Source organism: Chelon labrosus (assembly GCF_963514085.1).
Source record: "Chelon labrosus genome assembly, chromosome: 21".
NCBI classification, from domain to species: Eukaryota; Metazoa; Chordata; class Actinopteri; order Mugiliformes; family Mugilidae; genus Chelon; species Chelon labrosus.
The window spans coordinates 14,115,664-14,135,522 of NC_140354.1; the positions used below are offsets into that span (position 1 = coordinate 14,115,664).

Here is a 19,859-nt window from a genome sequence, read left to right on the forward strand (position 1 = left end):
TTTATGTTTGCTTATATTCTCTGCTGTACTCGCTTTTATCTACTGTATGTTTTTCTTGCTTTTTAAAGAATCACAATTATAAGTTTCGACGGGAATGGACTCCCCCTCCCCCACCCGTATGGCTGTTGTTTGTCTAAGCTAGCACATTGGATTCACTTGTTGGATTCATGAAAAAAGAAAAAAAAAAGTAATTGTGTAATATGCAAAAGTTTCGGCATCCTACAAAGTCCTCACTTTGTAACACCTCCTTTGGAAGAAGTCACGACATGAACACTTCGGTTCCAGAGTCTTCCGTCTTGATTTTTTCAGCCGCTCTTCCCACAGTTTAATTCAAGTTCTGACATGTTTTGGTCTTTTCACTGATAAGGGTGTAACTTGGGCGACTGTGGCCAAAGATCTCGGTCATCTCTCCCGCAGCAGCGGGTTGCCAAAACCACTCGTCCTCATTACACGGTCCAAAAACATGGCCGCCCGTCAACCGAGACATTCTCAGCGAAAGCGCGGGGCTTAGCAGGAAATTAGCCGTAACTCACTGACCGTGTATCCAATCATTATAAATCTTGGTATATGTCTTAAGGTCGCGTCTAGGAATGGGTGTGCCAAAGAATTCTGAGCCCAACCCATGGGAACACGACAAATGCCACAAACATGTTCTTCAAAACTTGGCGGATAAAATATTGGTGCACGCGATCCGAGGGCAAGTATTAATCAAAATCTGAATTGCTGTGTTCATTGGTGAATTTGGGCAGTTCATCTGTATATGCTTTTTTCATGTCTATACTTCATTTTTTGTGAGCCTATAACAATTTAGACACCTTTAACTTGAAACCATACAGCTCCTCTGCAGTCATAAGAGAGTTTTAATTTGTGTTTCTTCTCTGTAGATTTCTCCTGAGCCTCAGTCAGTTGCAGACTATTGATCGCAAAGTGTTCCACCATAAATTAAAGAGAAATCATCAGCTCTAGATCATCACTGTTGATTCTTGACCTAACCTGGTCAATTAAAGCCTCAGTGAAGTTGCGAGGCTACGTGCTGAACAGTTACCAAACCTTTTTTTTCCTCTTAATTTTATGAAATAAAAGTGCATCATAATATGAAGAAATGTTTATTTTCATGCCTGTTTGCTTTAGGAGTTGTGTTCAGTTTTCACCTCAAAAATCAACTGATTATGTAATTTTCCCACGAGGGGCTGAAACTTTTGCACATAACTCTATGGGCGACTCAGTCACAGTGAGCGTTTTTTTTAAAAATCAACCAATATAAATTATACCAGAAACTAAACTCTTTTATTAATGAGCAGATAAAATTCATCATGAAATATGAATATCCACTACAACAAAACTTGAAGCGAATCTGCGGTTTTTGAAAAAAACATAAACTGCCGACATAAACCGTCAGTTGTTGACTGTTGGGGGATGTAGTTTCCTCGCCCTGACAGTTTTTTTAAAAGCGAACGCCTTCCGCTTTCGAATGGAACTTCATATCCCAGAGGTCGCAGCGCGGTAGTACGTCGAGCGAGTGGACGCATTAGCTCACGCGGACTGTCTCTGGGAGTGCTGAGTCGAATATCCTCTCTGGCGTCTGGACCGACAGAAACCGGCTGCCGTATTTCACCTGAGTCGGAGATAACACATTTCACTTCGAGTTGGGACGCTCTCGACCACTCCAAGGGGTGACCTTAACGTCGGGGTTTTGGCGGACACTTAACGTGGACCAAGAACTGCGCAGCTCCAACCTCACGGTAGTGAAAATCCAAGACCCACGATGGACCCGAGAGACACTGCCCCTGATTCCTGGGAACAAGAGGACGATGTGGAGGCCACGATCGACGGACAACTTGAACCGGCGTTCACGAACCTAAACGTGAACGCTAAGCCGTTTGTGCCCAATGTAAACGCCGCCGAATTCGTTCCCAATTTCACCGTGAAAGCACAGTCGAGAAATAACGATTCAGATGGTGAGTTCGGAGTCACGTTGGGGCGCTAGGCTAGCTAGCGGTTAGCTAGCGGCTAACGGTAGCCTGGGCTGGGTAGCTGCTAGCTGCTAGCTCTGTGCAAACACGCGTTTCTGGGAGCGCGACAACCTAGCAAGCTGCTGTTTGTTTGTTTTTTTAGTAATTTTACGATACACTTCACACTACATATCCTCGACTAGCAGGTATATATATTTCTAAATCTGTCCAGACATTGAGTATTTGTTTGTTCTTGTAGACATTGAACACTGTCACAACTGTCTAAAAAGTCTTCAACCGGCATTAGCTTGCTTCAAGCAAGCTGCGGCGGCTAGCTAGCATGTTCGTTAGCTGGTGTGGTTTCACAATTGGGCGCCTGTGTTCCTCCGTGGTTGGCTGACGCGTTTTCACCGACTGCTCGCTTATTCTTAACCGTAAACCGAGCAGGAGTGCCGGAACTCACTCGTGTTTTTTTTGGAGGGTTGTGTAACGCCTCAATTTGGCCCGACAATTAAAGCTAAACTCGTCACTGGGAAGAAATTAGTGTGTGGGGGGGGGACGTGAGTGCCTGGTGTGACGTGGATGTTCTGACGCACTCTTCTGGTCAAGAAAGGAGCAAAAATGTGTCACTGATGCGCGCGTGAAGTCGGACCAGACACCTGGGTGATGCAGAATTCAGGTGTAGCGATCTATAATTATCTTTTAGCACGTCCTATATCCGTTGGACTAAAGTTATTTTAGCAGACACGGTGCTGCTCATATCTAGCACGGCAGCAGCAGCAGCAAAATCTCCCACAGTTACCTCTGTACGTGCAAGTGGAAGCACGTGAACCAAAGTATGAACGTGACTGACATAAAGAGCTCAGTAAGCTCTCATGTTGTCCACTGGCCTTGACATATGGTGGACTCTGAAGGCGTAAAGTGAACTAGTAAGCAGAACTTTTAGTCACGGGATCTAAAAAGTTGCTTAAGACTATTGCTTGACTGTTTCCACCTTGAACCACGAACGCACAAGGATTAGCCCAATCATTTTTGTTGACATGTACATTAAAAAAAAGCTTATTTAAGTTTTTCTTTACAACATCCTGCTCCAGTCCAGTAGGTGGCGGTAATGCTTGAGGCGATACACCAACGACAACGCCACATAAAGAATCAGTGAGCCGCTACAGTAAAGCCAGATTCGTGGTTGTGTGCGCGCCGCTTCTACAATGTAGCTCCGGAAACTTGTGTCGTAGCCGTAGCTAGACTATGCCACCACACACACGGCTGTGACTCAGACCACAACGTTTTCTGTTGTTGTTTTGTGTCTTAGCGGGCGGACAACTGGCACAGAAAATTCTAAGAAATCGTTATGATTTTTTTTCCTTTATCGATCCCCTCGTAGGGGAAGTATTTCTCTGCGTTCGACCCGTACGTTTGTGTGTACACCTCGGAGCGGTGGGCTCCCACTTGTGCAGCGGGCGGGAAGAGTTTTGGGGGTTAGGTGCTTGGTCAAGGCATTCTCTAACCACTTGTTCCCAGCTCTCCGTCCTTCTGCCTCCTACACACAATCTACTCTAATGTCTTCTGTCTTTAAGGTGTAAATACAAACACTGGTGTAGGCCAGTTGTAGGAGTACAACACTCGAAGTGAGACAAGTAGTAGTAGTAGTAGCAAATGGAGTTCAAAATGGCTCAAGTGGTAGACTTGAAAGTAACGTTAGTTTTATTTATTCATTTATTTTTTTGGCTGTGAAATAAAATTAAATACAGACCAAGAAACGTTAAACAACACATACACCAAAGCTCTTGTACTTTTAAGGAATAATACCCCCACAATCGGGCAACTTTTTTGGAGGTAAAATAATTTCCCAGGAACTTAATTTGGTTCCTGGTGCCTAAGGAAGAGAATATATATTTATTTATGTATATTTATATTTGTCTTGCTTGTACAGCGGTTTGGTTCAACTGACATTTTTAAAACGCGCTTTAGAAATAAACTTGGACTTGACTTTGTCCCTAAAGAATGTCCCTGCATTGTCTAAAGCTGCTTATGGGACGCAAAAAATAAACTTCCCATCTCATAGCCACCTTCAGTCTGGATGGAGTCGACCTGTTTACGAGCTGTCGGTCTAATTCAGTTAAAGAAACGTCGCCGAGGAATTTCTAAACATTAACGTGACTGTTGTTTCTTTTTGCAGTTGCTGTTGAAAAAATATCCACCATGGAGGTGTCAGAAAACACCGGTACGTATAAAGTCTGCGTTTGAGCAGGGGTTCCCTCTCTGCGCCATATGTGCCGCTGCTGCCTCGTCTCGTTGTCCCGACGTGTGCGGACTCACGCTGAACCCGCACCGTCAACAAAGCCCCCCCCTTCTGACATCATGAATCACCGAGACCCAGTTACAAAAAGTTCAGTTTGGCTCAGAGCCCCCTTTTCCCCCCCTTTCTGTGGCCTTCTCGCCGTAGTGGCTCTGTACATCTGCCTACATCTGCTACAGAGTGCCTCTTTTGCAAGTTAAAAACAGTTCGGTCTTTGACCACAAACTAACTGAACACTTGAGTTTCAGTGTAGATTAGCATCTGGTTGTCTGCTAGTTTTGTGTCAGCCCCTCTCGGCTCTGTCGCGTTCACTGGGACTTTACCGTTTCATTATCACTTTAGACACACATGGCTTCACCTCAGTGGGAGATAACGCCACACAATGTACAGGAACATCTTTAAAACAGCGAACTCACCATTTAACACCAGTGAGGCCGTAATCTGTGGGAAAAAAATGTATTTATTACGAGCCGTGACTACAACTTTAGCTGTGTACGCTGGCACTTTACACTCACTTGCCAATTCATTAGGTACACAAGTGAGAACTAATGATTTATAACATAACAGTCCTGCACTAACTCTTAGCTTCATGAAGTTCTGGTCTTCGGCTTTTGTTTAAACTAGCAGAGGGAGCTGTTGATTCTACTGTGTTTTCATTTTGGAGTCTGTGTTTTTGTAGTACTGTTAGTATAGTATTGTGTTGTACCGACGTGTTTCTTTTATTTTGACAACCCAGTTTTAGTCATTTGGCAAGAACTTTTTAGTTTTTAAAAGCACCACGAAGTACGTCCTCCAAAACGACCACCTTTCCCATGTATTTGTTTCCTCCAGTGTACCTAATAAACTGGCCGGCGTGCACACAATATAAGCATGTGGTTTCTATATATAATGGTTCCTCGGTCAGACAGAAATAATGCTCGCATGCTACAAAATTGGTAACCTATCAAAACTGGCCATGAAAACCAACGGTGCGTGTAGCTGCTCTGTTATTATGGCATCGGATTCTACCAGCGCTTTAAATGTTTGCAGCGTTTGTTTTACATGTGTTTTGTGGAAAACAGTGTCACATTGTTGGAACGAGCGGAGGCGCAGAAATGCAGTTTGTTGTTCGAGTCGTAAATCTTGTCGACTGTGCACACATCGTTCAGGTTTCCCAAAATCTGTGCTTGGAATTTTCACTCGGGGTATAATGTGACGGGTTTCTTAGTGAAGCCTAGATTGATGTCAGGTGAACTCAAATCAAGAACGTGTTCGCTGAGCCCCCTGTGTTCGTTGTAGTGCTTTTGGGGCAAAAACGTATGCTCGTTCAGAATGTGATACAACATGTTTCAAATAAGTTGACACAGGGGCAGAAAAAAAGATCGTCCTATAGAGGCAGAATCTTTCAAGATTAAATACAGGGATGGCTTCACTACTCTGTGTCAGCCCGTGTGGGTAAATCTTTCAACAATATGGTGATACTGTCATTATAACTTCAGCATAAATACACAAGGAGCCAAAAACCTACAAAGGACCTTTTCAGGAAATCATTCTCAGTCAGAAGGGTGTGTTGCTCTGGTTTCACAAATGCAAGTTATCAGCTCTATTGCAAAGAAGAAAACAAATCATGGACGCCCCACTGTCTGTGCATGGGTCCGTTAGTCTTATTTCAACAAGAATTAATAATGCCAGGCCACATTATGCACATAGTTCAATAGTATTATGGGTTCAAAACTAGGGATGCAACAAAATTTTTTTTTTTTTTCCGGCCGAAAATTTTTGAAAAATTGCTGCGGTTGTTGCTTGCATCATCACAACATCCTGTTTCGGCCTTGTTGTTTCCGCGATCAGTTTTCGGTCTAAAATGGCCCATAGTCAGTGGTGCATTTTTTGTTTTTTTTGGCCAAAATTTTTTGGAATTTTATCACCGAAACAACAACCGCAGTAATTTTCGGCCGAAAATGGTCCGAAAACGCATTTTCTTTTTTTTTTTTGGCCGAAACTTTTTGGTGCATCCCTAGTTTTGAACCCATAATACTATTGGACTATGTGCACAGTGGGGCGTCCATGAGTTGTTTTCTTCCTTGCAACAGAGTTGATAACTTGCATTTGTGAAACCAGAGCAACACACCGTTTTGACTGAGAATGATTTTCTGAAAAGGTCCTTTTGTAGGTTTTTGGCTCCTTGTGTATTTATGTTGAATTCCCTAAGTTATAATGACAGTATCACTATATTGTTGAAAGATTTTCGGCCCATCCCTATTCAAAACTGTCCTGCCTGTCACCAGGTAAAAACATTTGGTGCTTTCTTAACAGGCGTTGCTGTTGATGGCTCTATTTTCAGTTAAATTTAAGATTTAAATGGTTTGTAAGTCACTACATTGTGATTTCCCCCCACATTAACTAATTTTTCCAACTTTTCAAAACATGTTTGTATTAGTTTAAACTGTATATATAAAGAAAAATATCATACACTTGCCAGTTCATTGGGTACACATGTGTAAAGTGAAAACAAATGCCTTCTATTATAAGAGTCCTGCACTAAATCCCCCCTCTGATTGTTATAATGTTCAGTTTATTCAGCTGTTTGATCGTCTTGGAGGATGTCGTTTGTGTTTGCTGCTAAACTGTATTGAATTATCCAGTGAAGTGTACGTAGAGCTCTGTTTCCTGGTGTTGTGTCTGCACAGGTACATGACTAACACAGCTGACTGTTGCAGCAGTGCACTGTGGTGTCTTTCCTCTCATTGATGTTTACATCTCTGTGCCAGCGTTAAAGTCTGTGGCGGCTGTGTGACGGTTTACATCGTGTCAGGCGTCTGAGCCAAACACAAGTCATAAACACGTCTTTGATTGGCTGAAGAGCTGCTGGAGTTCACACTGAAGTAAAAGTCAGGCTCAGAAAAACTCAGTCGACTATCCATACTCATCCGCGTTCTGTTTTGTGCAGCCCCCGTGGAGAACGGCGACACAGAGATGACCACAGAGGAGCCATGGGACCAGAAAGACGCAGAACCAAGCGAGGAGGAGCCAGGAGGCGGCGACCGGGGGCCAGCGGTGGCGGCGACGACGACGACCGAGGAGGCCGCTCCGGAGACGCCGACGATGGAGGAGGAGGAGGAAATCACGGCGCCCAAGGTCGTACCCACGCAGCCAGACGCCCCCAAGAAGGAGCACATCAACGTTGTGTTCATCGGGCACGTAGGTCAGTGCAAACACCTGTGTGCAGGCAGCGCAGGGTACACGAGATAAAACGATGTGTAGCTTCAAAGCCAGGGTGGACACGTTCTGTCAAGTTAAGAAATCGCGTAGCGTTAGTCTGTCTTGCAACACTTGCTCCTGCAACAATGGTTTCTACGGAAGATGTTTTTAAAAACCACTAGTGTCATTTTGTGAAATCTCTCTAGTTTTGATTAAATCTTACTCAAAGTACTAGAAATAGAAGTTTGTAGAGTTTAAAAGAACTTGCAGATCATTGCGCTACATTTTTATTTTCATTAGAGAAGGATCTTTTGTCCGTGCACACACACACATAGAAGTCTTAGCCAGCGGTAGAGGTACAACAACACACTGGTTTTCAAGTCAGACCTTGTTTGTGTTCCACTTCTCTTGTTGTTTGTTTACTCAGCTGTCCAGTGTGCGCACACGGCGTCTGTCACCAACTCAAGATCAAAATGCTCTATCAGTCTCCCTAGGAGAAAGTTGTCCTGGGGTGAAGGTTACTGCCACACAGAGCCTTAGCCGACCCGTAGTTGGTCTTTAGATTCAAACATTAAATCCGTAAATTTCTACACACGGTATGTCGTAAGTTACGTTTACAAAGTCAGTGTGCACTGGATCTTTTTTTGGTTTTATTTCAAGTGCTTTTTAAAGTGCTTAAAAATCAGCTGATCCACATAAAATGTTCAATCAATGTAAATATAGACGTCAAGTTTGTGCCATACGCAGCGAATGAATAAAATGACCTTCAGTTCAGTCCGCACATGACAACAGAGCCGACAGATTACACTTAACCTTCACGCCGTGTCACTGTACCTCCAGCAGGTCTGAAGTGCACTCGGTAACGCTGCGTTCTGTTATTACTCAACACAGACTTGTAACGTGTTAACACGGCCTCTGCTCTTGCACAACAAAGCAGGCTGCACTGTACTTCTCTCTTAATTAGAGTGTTAAAGGGGAGAAATGTCAGTTTTATGAGGAGCGTATTTTCTGCTTTTCCTACTCCAGGATGAATCGATCTTGATATTGTTTCTGTTTAATCTAAACATGCTCCTGTTGCTGCTTTTCCAGATGCTGGAAAGTCCACCATTGGCGGACAAATCATGTGAGTACCTGTCCTTTTTTCTTTAGTTTTTCCGCTTTTTTCCTTTTCTTCCTATGACTACAGTGATATTTAACATGTGCCATCGCTCTGTTGTCTCCTCCCACTCCAACAGGTACCTGACGGGCATGGTAGACAAGAGGACCTTAGAGAAGTATGAGAGAGAAGCCAAGGAAAAGAACCGAGAAACCTGGTGAGTGGGCGCACCGCCGTGACTGTAAATGTGACTAAACCGCCGTGGTTTTAATCTGTTAACATGAGCACGAGTGCGGTTTTGTTCATTTAGGTCATAGTGTAGATATCACGGGCATGTCGGTGCCCATTTCAGTAACGTATCGAATCTTTGCCCTCAGGTATCTGTCTTGGGCTTTGGACACCAACCAAGAGGAGCGAGACAAAGGCAAGACTGTAGAGGTTGGCCGGGCATACTTTGAGACAGACAAAAAGCACTTTACCATCTTAGATGCTCCGGGCCACAAAAGCTTTGTGCCCAACATGATCGGAGGAGCGTCGCAAGCAGACCTGGCCGTTCTGGTGAGTCGAGGAGACAATGAGTGAAACAAAACCTCAGCTCAGGACGTCCCTAGTCGGGCCATAGTGTTTGTGTCATAATAATAATAATAATAATCATGGTGGAGACGCCTTCCAGAGGATAAACAGACTGTTGTTAAGCTGTTATTATGCTTTATAATTTAGCCCAGGGCTGTGTCTCCTGTTTGTTTTTAATGATGTAAGTTTTGCACTTTGCTCCACATTAAACACCGTCACAATTAATCCTGATAACAGCCTGGAGCCTTTTATATATAAATCAAACCAGTACATAGGGAAAATTCAGCTTCCAACACGTTCCTGCCACATTTTGGAAGGAGAAACCAAGGACACTCGACTAAATAACTCCAGTTAAAAACCCCAACAATTATAAATTATAAATCAAAATAGCTTAAACTAATCTATCTTGATCAGTTTTTAGGATTCATAGCTGGTGCAACTGATTACTTGCCCAGTAAAAGGGGAATTGGGATGAAGCCTGCTCTAGATGGCGTAGTCCTGGTCTCATATTTGCATTCTGCCGTGTTCCTAAATGATGTTCAAGCATAAACTACAGAAAAAGAGATGCCCCTTGAGTCCTAATGTTGATGCTGCCAACAACAAAATCATGAAAAATACTGGACACCCACCAGAGTTTAAAGATAGTCCGATAAAGTATAAATAGAGTCCCTGGAAACGCTCCTGTGGTCAAAAAGGGTAAAGGCTAACCTTTTTGTTTTTGGTCTGTTGTAGTTGGTTTAGTAGTGCTTGTGGACTACCTCATAAATGAATGAATGCGTTGTCCCCCAGGTGATATCTGCCAGGAAAGGAGAGTTCGAAACTGGCTTTGAGAAGGGTGGACAGACGCGGGAGCATGCCATGTTGGCCAAAACCGCCGGCGTCAAGCACCTCATTGTTCTGGTGAACAAAATGGACGACCCTACCGTCAACTGGAGCCTGGAGAGGTGGGTTACCTGGAAGATTATCTTAAAATATCGGTACACAAAAACATTAAACAGATCATCTCAGTCTTCTTTCCCAGTTAAGACTTGTAGTTAAGGTTAATGCCAATCCTCCATCTTCTTCCAAAATTCTAGGATATTGTAATTCCTGTCCATGTCAGGATTTTACTGCTTGTTTTTTTTTTTTGGTACTAAATGAGCAGGTTCCCACTTTATCTAGCAGGACTGATGCATAACTTGAGCAGCGCACATAATGTACAGCACAAACTGTAGAAGTCTTGTTCACCATCTCTGGCTTTCATCGTCTACTGCAGCCTTCCTTTGTGCTTCCTGTACAATAACTCCCACACAGACGAGAGCACAGCTTGTTCGACTATGTACACGTTAATTGTGGGGGACTGCGCACACACACACACACACACGCAGGTCTCCAGTCTAACTTGTATCCACAAGTCCGGCTGTGTTCATTGACAAACAGCCATCATCTCCGACTACAAGACCTCTGCAAAGTTAGATTTTTGTCATTCCCACGTCTGGATAAACATGGGGAAAAGACAAGTATGCTAACGGTTGCCCCGCTCTTTGTTTTGGCTTCTATAATTGGCAGCCAATATGTTTATCACGGCATCAGCGAGCACAGGCCCGGAACAAGCTTAGTCTTGTCAAAATCAGGGGAAGAAGTATGAAAAAGACAAAAGATAACCATAACTTACTGTTCATTATGTTAAGAGGAAATAATACAAGTTAAAAGAGCACTGGTTTGACGTTAATTATCTCATTTTTGACCAATCGTCACCTATATCTCAGTGGAAGCCTTAAAATATGTGTCCTTCCTCGATGCTAACAGCCTCCCTGTTCTGTGAACCCTCAGGTATGAAGAGTGTAAAGAGAAACTAGTGCCATTTTTGAAGAAGGTGGGCTTCAACCCGAAGAAAGACATCCACTTCATGCCGTGCTCCGGGCTGACGGGGGCCAACCTGAAGGAGCCCACCGACATGTGCTCCTGGTACACGTAAGTGTAAACGCGTCGTCTTCTCAGCGGCTCTCTACTGCCGTCACTGTGCTGGCTCGTTTATCGCCCTCGTCTAATTCCTTTCCGTATTTTGATCTTGCTGCAGAGGTCTACCATTCATTCCACACCTGGACAGCTTGCCACATTTCAACAGATCAACCGATGGCCCTGTCAGATTGCCGATTGTAGACAAATACAAGGTAAGAATCTGTTCTCTCGGCCCTGCTTAATTCCCACAGGCAGGCACACAAACATACAGTATATTTCTGTTTTCAATTAACAGGCCGAGCGATTACATTTGCATATTTATCACCCTCTTTGTTAAATATTATCCTAAGTCCATTTGCGACACTTCCTGGTTTGGCACAGGAGTGTGTTCAGAGTTGAAGGAACATAACATTTGTACGTCATGAGTTCGACACACTTACTTTGCATTCTTGCAGCCGAGTTTATTTTGGTTTTAGTCATATTTTGTCAAATTCAGACATAAAGTTCCTTCAGTGGTTGAGCTGTAGGTGAATTCAGACACAGTTCCTCTCTCTTCTGCCCTGAAATGCTGTTCGATCTGTTTCATCAGGACATGGGCACCGTGATTCTGGGCAAGCTGGAGTCGGGCTCCATCAGTAAAGCACAGCAGCTCGTCATGATGCCAAACAGGGTAAGATATCCCAGAAACCTCTCCAGGCTGGAACCAAGAAAGTGCCCCAAAAAATATATAATTTACAGATAAAGTCATAACTACATACTTGTCAGTGGCTCCTGGTAGTGTGTGCACAGATGCATTAGGCTGCACTCAACCAGACAAAGATGCATAAATGAAAAAATACAGCAATATAAATTGAATAACAACTGTTGTATATTGAACTAAGTTCCTGTCATTTCACTAGAAAAACTCTGGTTTGCTTTTAAACAGCACAAACCAATAATAATTTCCCCTTATGGAGTCTCCACACGGACGTCAATGAGAATTAACTGATTCAATCTGAGAAACTGATTCAATCTTGTGTCTTTCCAGGATTTGAAAAGAAAAGGAAAAAAAAAATTTCATGTTGTCTCAACCAATGTTTCCGCCCCCGCTGTCTCTTGTCATGCAGCACACGGTGGAGGTGCTGAGTCTCCTGTCAGATGACGTGGAGACGGACGACGCTGCGCCGGGGGAAAACCTCAAGCTGCGACTGAAGGGCATTGAAGAGGAGGAGATTCTTCCCGGCTTTATCCTCTGTAACGCTGAGAACCTCTGTCACTCGGGGCGCACCTTCGACGCCCAGGTCAGTCCAGAAAACCAGAGAGTAATAGTCAAATATGGTGATCATGAAAACGGGTGTTAGATTCAGCTCTGGTCTTGTAGGCAACATAGTTTCAGTGGTCCAGCACTGTACTGCGATGAGTTAAAGCACAAGTTCAGTCTGACGATTGGCCCTAGGCAGGATGTGTCATCGAGTGATGCTTATGGGTGTAAAGCACATGAATCAGTGTGTGTCACTCTGCACAGTGAAGCTCAAAACATTCAATGAAAAACAGTTTTTAGTTGTGGGGGAGTAGGGCGGAGGTCACATTACGGGCTCACAGCTGTACTATGCAGAAAAGTTTGCAGTACAAATCTTGCTGTAAAGGGGAGCTACTGTTTTTTTTTTTTTGTTTGTTTGTTTTTTTTACAACCTGGACCTTATTTCTGGCATACAATACGATCGTTTACTCATCCATATAACTTTGGTGTCATTTGTAGTCCATTGGGAGATATTTAGATCTGCGTATATCCATATAGTGGGAGTGACTGGGGCACCGAAACGCAGCCTCTTTAGGTGAATCTACAGACCCCAGATGATGATAGCGGGTAACTCCGGGCTCAGCGGGGAGTAGCACTAGTGTACGATAACAAAATATTGGCGAAATGAACGAGTTTCGCAGCAGATAATGCGTTATTTAGAGGCTGCGTTTCGGTGCCCCATTCACTCCCACTATATGTATATACGCAGATCTAAATATCTCCCGATTGACTACAAATGACACAAAAGTCATATGGGTGAGTAAACAAACGTATTTTTGCAAGAAATAAGGTCCAGGTTGTATAAAAAAAATAAATAAATAAAAAAAAAAACAGTTAAGTAGTATAAAAGTTTAAAAGTATTTCCTCCTGCCATAGAGTAGGCAATTAATGAGAAACCGTTGGGTTCACCATGGGTTCAGTGTATTCCAACCTACACATGGTGGCAGTGATGATTGTTTGGAAGCCTCCTGTTGAACCATGTGTTGGTTGAAGGACTGGGGAGTCCAGCACCATAGTCTTATAGTTTAGGCAGTAGCGTCATTAAAACTCACTGTCAACTCTTGTCTCAACAGATTGTCATCATCGAACACAAATCCATCATCTGTCCAGGTTACAATGCAGTCCTTCACATTCACACCTGCATTGAAGAAGTGCAAATTACGGTAAGACTGAGCGCCAAGTTTTTAAAATGAGACCTCCACAAAAAGACTCTGAATCTTCTCTGGAACGTGATTTATTAAAGAATGGGACCAACATTTGAACGATGCATTGTTGCTCTCCTGCAGGCCTTAATCTGTCTGGTAGACAAGAAGACAGGAGAGAAGAGTAAGACACGACCACGATTCGTCAAACAGGACCAGGTGTGCATCGCCCGTCTGCGCACAGCGGGAACCATTTGCCTCGAGACCTTTAAAGATTTTCCTCAGATGGGACGGTTTACCTTACGGGACGAAGGTAGGAAGCCCACAGAGTCTGCAGGGGGATCCGAGAGGCAGGTTTTGGTGAAGTTACTAGTTTATCTGATGATTTTTGTGTTTGCGCTTTAGGAAAGACCATCGCCATCGGTAAGGTGCTGAAGCTGGTTGCTGAGCGGGACTGAAGAGGACTTGAGAGTCCTGGTGAGAAGGACCGAGCGGAGCTTGATCACAACCCGCTCGCACTGTTTATCAGAGGCGACGGCACCTCCCTGTCACGCCCCCCTTTTGCGTGCTGAAGATCAGCTCCGAGAAAAAAAAAACTCATGAAAAAGAAACCTGTTTTTAAGCAAATGACAAACCAAGATGATGTCCACACGAGTCAGCTTTCTCATATTGAGAGCTCAGCTATGCCATTCTGGGTTAGCCCTCCCTCCATCTCCCCCCCCACCTCCCCACTCTGGTCTACTCATCATTAAATGATTTATTATTTTTTTTTCTTTGTTAATTTTTTTATTATTTTTTGTTTTCATCAATGACAAATGGCAGAAGTTATATCTGTAAACAGATGTGGACCAGGATTTTTTTGCTTGGAGTATAAGAAAAAAAAAAAATGATTTACAGAAGTTACTCGCAAAAGAAATTATTTGAAAGAACTTAACCGGTTGAAACCAAATGTTTATCTTGGGTGTACATGTTTCCCTTTGCTTTTACCCAGTTTTTGGTTTCTCATGTGGCGTTCTGGCGGCGTGCTTGAGCGTGTTCAAATGTTATTAAAGCAAACAACTATGACAATAAAATAATAAATTGGGGAAAACACAAGTGTGTTCATTGTCGGAGCACGTTTCAGCCTCTGGCCTCGTAGGTTTAAGGAGTTGATTATTTGCTCGGCATCTGCTGGTGGGTCGCCTTTTGAATCCGGGTTTGAGTTTTAAATATCGGTCCAGGCTCGTTATTAAAATATTTTAAAAAAATTAAATGTATAAGTTTTTTTTTTAAGCACAGTTACACATCTCACTTTTTACAAACTCATTGAGTACATCAGCCTTATCTGTTATAAGATGGACTAAGCATATACACACTTTACTGGAGCCCTTAAATAGAAAAAGGCTCCAAAATAAATGGTTTTCTATTCCATGTTTAATAAAAATATACTCTATTTAACCACTGGAACATGGAGCATGGTCAGATATTATGAACTAGAGCTAATTTCTTGTGGCACATCTTGTTTTTGTTGCTCTGGATGAAGCAGACACTTGGTAGTTTGGCTCTTCTTGGTCCAACTCCTACAGGTCTCATCTCTGACGGGTGAATTTTCCAGAGCTTCCCGTTTCCGCTGCTTTTTTTTAACAGATGTCGAGTTGGATGGAGATCGGCATTCGGAGCAGTCGGTGTCCTCAACAACATAGCGATACTCTGATCTGTTAAAGTGTCCCAGTTTATAGAATCAAAAATGCAAAGCTCGGATGGTAAGTGAAGAAACATGGGAAGTTTATTGCTAAACGTGATTGTAAATGGAGACGTGTGACACTGAACCATCCTCTGAAGGTTACATGTACTTGTTGCCCACTTATCTTGACTCCAACACGTCAAGTTAGCTGTAGTTTCGTCAGATGTTGCTTGGAGAGCACGGTGAACCCTGACCCGTTTACACAATGTGGACTCTTATTGAAGCAGATTCAAGAAAAACGGCTTGTAGTGGGTTTTGTAAACTTGTATGCCATGACGCAAGTGCCATGTATACCTAATTTAAGAAAGAACTCAAGCGTTATGTCAAAATCTTGAGGCATGACAAGAACAAAAACTGTTCTCTGCATTTATACCATCCAAATGAGCACACCTAAACCTGAACTGCCGATCTAAAAACTGAAGTGTTACTCAATACTGACCCCTAGTGGTCGCCACGGCTCACTGCACCTCCCAGTGCAGATTATTTAAAGGCTCTCACGCTGTTTAAGCGTCTTAAAATGCTGCTTGCACTCTGACTGAGGTCAGAAAACACAACAGAAGTTATGGGGGATGCTTTTTCTGCACAATGTGTAAATTTTCTGAATCTATATTTATTTATTTTTTACTCAAAAATAGCCTTTTTGACTGCAGGATCATCGTCCTACTTTACGGTCTTATTACTTTCACTTAGCTCTTTCCTGAGTCTTGAATCTCCTCCATTTGATCACAGTCTTGTCTGACTGTGGATTTGTGGATTCCAAACTCTTTAGAGATGGTTTTATAACCTTTTTCCAGCCTGATGTGCAACAACAAGCTCCTCGGGAAGCTCCTTTGTCCGTGTCATCACATATACACTTCCCGAACATCCATCTGATTTGTTTTAATCAAAACGGAGCAACACCAGAGTCTATTTGCATGAACTGGAAACACTTCTGAATTTGGCCTTTAGGTCAACTTGTAATCCAAGAGCTGTACCTACCTTTGCACCTCACGGATATGTAATATTGGCTCATTTTCCTGAGTAAACAAATACACAAGTGTGATATTTCTGCTTTGTTTTATTAATTGGGTGCCTTCGGGACTTGTATAGAAACCTGTTTATGTTTAAAAACATTTTTAGGCAGAAACTCGCGAAAGGCGCTACTTTTAAACAGCAATGTAGGTTCATTCAATGTATGTTAGAGTTTTGTTGGTTGGACGTAAACAGTCGGGGCTCTTTATCATGACGCTGGTAGTTTTTATTACTTGAAAACTGAAAAAAAGATAAACAAAAGATGGTATATTAACTTACCTGCCCAGGTAAGTCCTTTCAGCCCCTCCTCCAGTTACGGCCACGCCCCTCCTCTTTGAGGTGAGACTCCGCAGGTCGACCTGAGCGGGACGGAGCGCCTCACCTGACTCACACGTACCGCTCTGAAACTCAATGCCGCCGCACAAAGGCTCCGGGAAATAATCGGTTATTGTCGAGACCTCCGCGTCTCCCCTGACGGACAATGGAGCCCACGTACCGGGGCCTGGGTCGCTGCGTGTGCTGCTTCTGGCTCGCCGTGGCCTTTGACATCGTGGGACTGGCCGTGCTGCTCATCGGGGTGTTCGCCAACGTGTTCTTCTACGACCTGCTCGTCTACGCGGGCGCCATCGTCATCTTCCTCAGCCTCATCTGGTGGGTGTTCTGGTACTCCGGGAACATCGAGGTGCCCCCGGCGGAGCTGGAGGATGATGTCGGGTTGCTGAAGAAGAAGAAGGAGGGCGACACGAACGGCATCGGCGGCTTGGTGAGGCGGTTCTCCAGCCGCGTCTCCAGCAGCATCAGGCGCTCGTTCCGCGGGACCGGAGCACCGTCCGGCAGCCGCGCGCCCCGCGCGCAGGGGTCGGCCGCGGGGTCGCAGGTGGACGTTGCCATGGATACGATGCCCGCGTACGAAAACTTCCCGCACGGCGCTGTCTCCTCGGTGGCAGGCTATCGCATAGAGATGCCGCACACAACCACAGAGAGTTCCCCGACATAGGCAACAGGTGAGGCCTCTCGCACGACTTCATCCTGAATCTACAATTAAATATTAAATTAACAGCTTTGTAAATGTCATATTTTCACCCATGTACTGTATACTTATAGCTTGCAAAAGAAAATATTGTGCATCCTGGGTATAATAGAGGCCTGCACAGCTATAAGGTCAAAGTCTCCAGCCCAGCCAACTAAGAACACTTTTAGAAAATATACTAATAACATAATGAGTGTTGTATTTTTAACATAGACCAATGTAACGTTCACTTACATTTGAATTTTGAAGTTCCTATTTTTCATTAAGGCCTCGAAGGCCTCTTCAGTCCACCTTCAGTCCTATCATTTAAAATATGTAAAATATCTGCCTTTATTTGTTTTATCAAACTTGAAAAACGTCAAATGATTATTAAATTATACATCACTGTCAGTTTAATTTCAAATTTTCAATTTAACATTTAAAAACAACAAGTCTTGCTGTACGGAGTAGTCAGAGCGTTTAAAAACATATAAAACATACAAACACACAAAACAAAGACCGTGAAGAGGAAGAGGTTAAAATGCTTGATTAGTTCAATTTCACTTTATTTTTTATTATTCAATAACAATACAAAGACTCGTTTTTAACAGGAAGAAACCACGAGCTGAATCCATGAGCTCATATGGCGGCGACCCATCTGCTTGAGGTGTGACAGAAAAGGAGAGTACTATTAAAAGTACAAGATTAAAACACAATAAAAAACGTAATTTAACAGCTAATAATAAAAATTAGTTATAAGAAGGGATTAAAAAAAGCAGCCAATGTCTGGGTCTTCCTGATATGTAGAGGCCAGCTATGTGAGAATGTGCCTCTTTACTGTAAATTTACTGTAAATTTACTGTAAATGAAGTAAGATCTGTGGGACAGATTAAACTTTAATAAGGACGTCCTCCGTGCTGAGTACGACCTTGTTGTTTTTTTTCTGGTTTGATTTGGTTTAAATGCGGAACTAAAACAAAGAAAAGCTGCCTGTAGCTGCAGCAGTAAAGAGTCTCTTATCAACGGGCAATCATTAACCACCTGCCACTGCTTACAGAAACACGAGGCCCTCAGTTTCAACAATAGCGGGGCTTACCTGTAACTTCCCTGAAAACCACAGATGGATGGAGAAGTGACCGATAAAACGCTCTGAAATGACTTTCTGATCACCGCCTGCTGTGATTGTTCATTTATTTCCTTTCCCACAGAGACTAAATTAGATCCTTGGAGCACTGAACTATGGAGAACCTGACCTACAGAGTCCTAAGCTGTCTTCACTTGACTTCAACTGATGCTGTATTTTAATTTTTTACTGTTTGTGTGTGTATGTTTTTGAGATTATGAGAAATCATTGAATGAAATAATTCACTGTGATATCTGCACAAGTGCTACCAGCTGCTGAGTTTAAGAAGATCAGAGAACAGATATTTTATTGTTAAATGTTCGGTTTATAATCAGACTGAGAGACTTCATTGTGTGAGGAGCAGCTGCACCAAAGAGCACGATAGTTACGTGAACTGCGAGCGGCATCACTGGACTCAACCAGAGAACTTGTTTACATTGAGGTACAAGAAGCTGAGCTCAGCCCAAATTTAACCAGAACATCTACACCTGAAATCTGAGCCACCACCAGACTTAAACCTTTGTTGGATTTTTCTGCCGACCACCAACCAGAGGGCTCCTACCCTTTCGCCGAGTCCCGACTAACTATGTTACTCTTGCTAGGTTAGACGAACAATAGCAATGTTGGGGGTCCAATTCACAAAGAAAAACCTGTTCTAGAGTCTAAATGTCTAGAGCAGAGGTCTTCAACAGTGGGTCCACGACCCCTAGGGGGTCCGCGGAGGTACTGCAGGGGGGTCGGTGGTTGATTAGACATTTTTTTTTATATTCACCCCCGCAATTTTTTCCACAAATTTAAATGTCTTTAAAGGCACATACACACGTCTAGAGGTAACTTGGAGGTGAGACGGCTAACATTAGCCACCATGCTAACGTCAACACACATTGCAAACATCGCATGTCTTTCCCCGAGTTTTCAGTTTTTATGTATGGTTATTTTCTCCGGGTTTTAATGCTAATTAAGTCTACAGGTTTTTCAACGTTTTTTCTACGGTAATGAACCCCCAGATCGCAATTGTTTGTCCAACCTAGCGACAGTAGCAACACAGGAAGTTGGAATTTGACAAAGGGCGACGAAGGATCTATGCTAATAGATATTTGGAGTTGGTCTACTGTAAGAAAGTCAAAAATACAGTTTTGTTTTCATCGAACTGAAAACTGATTTGTCTGATATTTGTGACTTTGGTTTTAATGAGTGTACATGTATGTGATGTCTGTTCTGTGTGATTGTACTGTTTTGCTGTGATACCGTGCGCACGGTAAACATGTCTAGTTTGTTCTCGGGTCTCTCTCGCGAAAAGAGGTCTTGAATTTTGATGACACTTCCTGTGATTAAATGCTTTTTAACCAAAGAGGAGTGCGTCACTGTCTAAGCTGTGGAGCAGTCAGTGCCACATCACACCATAACAAAGCAATGATGTAATTAAGTGAACGGTTGTTAAATTAAGTTATTTTATTAGATAATCCATATTACTAGGTTTCAAGCTATGATGAATTATGATTAATGAGGTGGATCCTTTTATTCTCAAATT

The 19,859-nt window shown here is 43.1% G+C and overlaps 2 protein-coding genes across 2 annotated transcripts; both read left to right on the forward strand.

Annotated features, from left to right (window-relative positions):
- The first annotated feature begins 1,515 nt into the window (after positions 1 to 1,515).
- Positions 1,516 to 14,710, forward strand: gspt1l (G1 to S phase transition 1, like). The gene is made up of 14 exons (XM_084571525.1): positions 1,516 to 1,958; positions 4,132 to 4,176; positions 7,181 to 7,435; positions 8,521 to 8,554; positions 8,667 to 8,744; positions 8,905 to 9,085; positions 9,890 to 10,044; positions 10,913 to 11,053; positions 11,160 to 11,253; positions 11,631 to 11,711; positions 12,148 to 12,321; positions 13,394 to 13,483; positions 13,607 to 13,775; positions 13,868 to 14,710. The coding sequence occupies exons 1-14, from the start codon at positions 1,766 to 1,768 to the stop codon at positions 13,918 to 13,920; spliced, it is 1,743 nt and encodes a 580-aa protein (XP_084427651.1). The 5' UTR covers positions 1,516 to 1,765; the 3' UTR covers positions 13,921 to 14,710.
- Positions 14,711 to 16,568: 1,858 nt separating this feature from the next.
- LOC311507166 (transmembrane protein 238) lies at positions 16,569 to 19,859 on the forward strand. Its single transcript, XM_084571421.1, has 2 exons — positions 16,569 to 17,200; positions 18,414 to 19,859. The coding sequence occupies exon 1, from the start codon at positions 16,678 to 16,680 to the stop codon at positions 17,191 to 17,193; it is 516 nt and encodes a 171-aa protein (XP_084427547.1). The 5' UTR covers positions 16,569 to 16,677; the 3' UTR covers positions 17,194 to 17,200; positions 18,414 to 19,859.